The sequence below is a fragment of the Lathyrus oleraceus genome, chromosome 3 (assembly GCF_024323335.1).
Source record: "Lathyrus oleraceus cultivar Zhongwan6 chromosome 3, CAAS_Psat_ZW6_1.0, whole genome shotgun sequence".
NCBI classification, from domain to species: Eukaryota; Viridiplantae; Streptophyta; class Magnoliopsida; order Fabales; family Fabaceae; genus Lathyrus; species Lathyrus oleraceus.
In genome coordinates, this window is record NC_066581.1 from 415,959,735 (window position 1) to 415,963,603 (window position 3,869).

Sequence of the window (3,869 nt, forward strand, 5' to 3'; positions counted from 1 at the left end):
TGGATGGCCTTCAACGCCCATATAACTTTACTTATCTATGGGATTGTCTTATTTCCGAATATGGAGGAGTTCATAGACTTGGCTGCCATTCACATCTTCTTGACTTAGAATCCGGTTCCCACTCTTCTTGCTGATACTTACTATTCCATCCACGTGAGAACCCAAAATAAGAAAGGGACTATCGTCTGTTGCACCTCTTTGCTGTATAGATGGTTTATTTCGCATCTACCCAGCAAAGGTCCTTTCATTGAGAACAGAGATAACTTGAAATGGTCCCAGTGGATCATGTCCTTAAAAGCCAAAGACATTCCTTGGTATTATCGAGTGTACGATGGTGTTAAGCTCATCCTCAATTGTGGGGATTTTTCTAATGTACCTCTTATTGGTACAAAGGGAGGGATCAACTACAACCCGAGGTTAGAATTACGACAACTTGGATATCCTTTGGTGGACAAACTTGATCTCGAAAGTGTAAAGGGTTTTATTTTATACGAAGAGGTCGAAGAGCCAGAGTTGATCAAGAAGATTGTCAATGCTTGGGGGTCGATTTGTCCTCAAGGAAGAGCAGAGATGGGTAAGAAGAACTGTATCGCCAAGGAAGCTTACGCCAGTTGGGTCAATAGCAGAGTTAGTGAGGTCTTGTTTCTGTTCCCGCCTGAACCATCCATGAACCTCCAACCTCCTAAGCCAGAGAACCAGCCAAATTCTGAAGTAGATGAATTGAAGAAGGTTATCAAGACTCTAGAGAAAGAGAATGCCGATCTCAAATCTAAGCTTGCTAAGATCTCATTGGAGAAAGAAACCTTGAAATTCAATCTGAATCAGAAGAGAGACCGAGTTCGCCAAGCAGATGATGAGGTACAGACAGAGGTTTTCAAAATACTAAAAGTGGGTGACACCCTCAAAGGGAGTTATGCCAGCCTGACAACCAAAAAGAAGCAGTTAGCTGAAGCCCAATACCGAGCCAGTAAAGCAGAACTATAACATATGGAGCAAATGAAGAAACTTCAAAGCCTTCTAGAAGCTTGTAAGGAAGAGTTGAAGGATGAGAGAAGCCGCAACAAACAACTAGAAGTCACCCTTCGCCAAAACCAGTACGAGCTGAATCAGAGACTAGAGGAGATCCAAGAGCTGAAGGAACAATCACATGGGAACCTGAAAGACAATAACATATAGTTGAACAGGCATCCTGAAGACCACTCCAACCGAGGAAAGACAGTTGTGAATAACATTCCAAGCAAACCAGATCACAACCCCCCACCTGAAGGGAGTGCAATGTTGGGAAAATGGGGCGCTTGCCTGTCCCCCAAATCTCAGGCTTACTACGAAAAGTTGTTATCCAATTGCTTCTAGTCGCTTGTAATTCACTAGATTGAGGTCTGATAGAACTAATGTAACCTTCTTGTAGCCGATGGGCATTTCTTTGATATACTTGTATTCTGCTTTATTGACATTGAATAAAAGAGTTTCTCGATTATTGGCTTCAGAAACTGTCTCTCTTTATTCACATCATAAGTGCTTGTGTTAAATAAACTCGCGGATTCCCTGGAATTGTTTCCTTTACAAAATATAATAATAATGTTGAATCCAATATTTTTGCATACATACATGCATCCACGCATTTACTTGCCAAAAGCCGTCAGAAAATAAAATGCTTACACTCGCCATTTTGCCGCAGCAACAACGACGTCTCGTCATCCATACTACACATGTTCCAACAAATCCAGAATCATGGCCGAATACAAAGCCCACAACGCTGCTGTCCACGAATCCCTTGCCCAGGTGCAAGGTGAGATGGACCTATTCAGGGGGAACATGGAGACCATCCTCGAGATCCTCTAGTCTCAGAGGAACCCTGCCTCTGCTGCTGCCAACATCACTCGTGCTGCTGGGGTGACCATTCCTGATACTGTTGTTGGCATTACCATCGACACGTCGGCAGAATGCCCCCGTGGGGAATGCCCCCACATCTTGTTGCTAGTCTCGTGGGGAATGCCCCCACATCTTGCTGCTAGTCTCGTTAGTGGGGGAGCTTTCTTCCCTCACCCGATTCTTGTTGCTGCTGCTGGAAACATTGGTTTCCCATGGGCTCTCCCCACTCTCCAAACTACTCCGGTTAATGTTGCTGATCTAGATGACAACCAGGGTCAGGTCCCTGATGACCTCCCTACTGATGAAGAGGACTACCGAGGCCCGCACCTCCACTTTCAACTTCCTAATCAGACCATTCAAGCTGCGAGCGCTGGCCAGGTCCCGACTTTCCCCTTCGGTTACCTAGGGGAAAACTCCGTGCCCATGATGACGTACCCTGTATCCCAGTACATGTAGGAAAGGGCACCTCAGGGCCCTAATGCTCAACCTGGAATGCAATACTTTCAGCCCGCTACCGCTGCTCAGACCGTGCCACCGGGTTTCTCCTACCCGCCACAGATGTGGTTCACCCCGAACATGCCCACACCAATCGCTCCCGAAGCTTCTCGACCGGCCAGTCAGGTCACTCCTCCCGCTGTTGATCCGGCTAGATCTGCGGATTACCAGCTCTTGGACGACAGAATAAGGGTCATCGAGGGTTTCTCGTCCTTTGGCATAGATGCTCGAGACCTCTACTTGGTCCCGAACATGGTGTTGCCCCTAAAATTCAAGGTGCCTGACCTTCCTAAATACAAAGGACTTAGCTGTCCCCGTAGTCGCCTCACTATGTACTGCAGGAAAATGGCTTCACACATTGATAACGACAACCTCTTGATTCATTGCTTCCAAGATAGCCTGGCTGGGGCCTCCTTGGATTGGTACATGAGTCTGGAGCGTTTGAAGATCCGGTCGTGGAGGGACCTCTCTGAGGCATTCTCGAAACAATATAAGTACAACCTTGACATGGCTCCGACAAGGCTTCAATTACAGAATCAGTCGCAAAGATCTAATGAAACCTTCAAGGAATATGCTCAACATTGGCGCGAAATAGGGTCTAGGGTTCAACCAACATTATCTGACAATGAGTTGGTGGACATCTTCATGGGTACGTTGCAAGGGCTGTATTTTGAAAAAATGATTGACAGTTCATCAACAAATTTCGCTGACATGGTTACTATTGGGGAACATGTTGAGAGTGGGCTGAAATCTAGGAAAATAACAGACACGACCGCACCGCAGACAACCAACAAGAGGCCGCATGGGGGGCTTCTCTAAAAAGAAGGAGGGGGAAGCAAACACTGTAACGGCGAGGGCTCGCCCCCGATATCAATTTCTGACAGCCCCTATGTCGTATTATCCATATTCGTACGTTGATGCAGCTAAATACCAACAACCTCCATTCCAGTATCAACCGTAGAAAGGCAATCAACAATCAACACCTGCTCAGAAAAATCTAAACCAACAATATAATAACGATAACAGAGGGAAAAATTGAGGTCAAAATAATATAGGCAATTTTGGTAACCTCCCCTAGTTTGACAAGATCCCGGTGCCATATGCAGAGTTTGTACCATATCTAGTCCGTGTAGGAGATATTGTGCCGAGGGAATTACCGACATCTTCTCCTCCTTTCAATCGGCGCCACAATCCTAATGCCACATGCGCTTACCATGAAGGGTATATATGAGATTCCACTGAGGACTGTGGGACCCTCAAAAAGAGGATCCAAGAGTTAATTGACCAAGGGGTTCTGTCATTTTCTGAAGAAAAACCAAATGTAAAGACAAATCCTTTGCCAAATCATAGTGGCGCGTCAGTCAACGCCGTGATTGAAGAGACAAGTATCGAAGTCATATTGAGAGTTGAAGAGGTGAAGACGCCGATGTCCGTTGTATTACAAAAGCTTGAACATTTTGGGTTTTTAAAAGGGGTTCATGATGATTGCACAGTATGCGAGT

At 45.8% G+C, this 3,869-nt stretch overlaps 1 protein-coding gene across 1 annotated transcript; it reads left to right on the plus strand.

The window, feature by feature from the left end:
* The first annotated feature begins 285 nt into the window (after nt 1–285).
* On the plus strand, nt 286–984 carry LOC127131509 (uncharacterized). Its single transcript, XM_051060426.1, has one exon. It carries the CDS (start codon nt 286–288, stop codon nt 982–984), a length of 699 nt encoding a protein of 232 aa, XP_050916383.1.
* The last annotated feature ends 2,885 nt before the right edge of the window (nt 985–3,869 follow it).

Excerpts from the sequence above, each read along its gene's own strand:
- LOC127131509 (XM_051060426.1), top strand. The coding sequence starts at position 286 with ATGTCCTTAAAAGCCAAAGACATTCCTTGGTATTATCGAGTGTACGAT.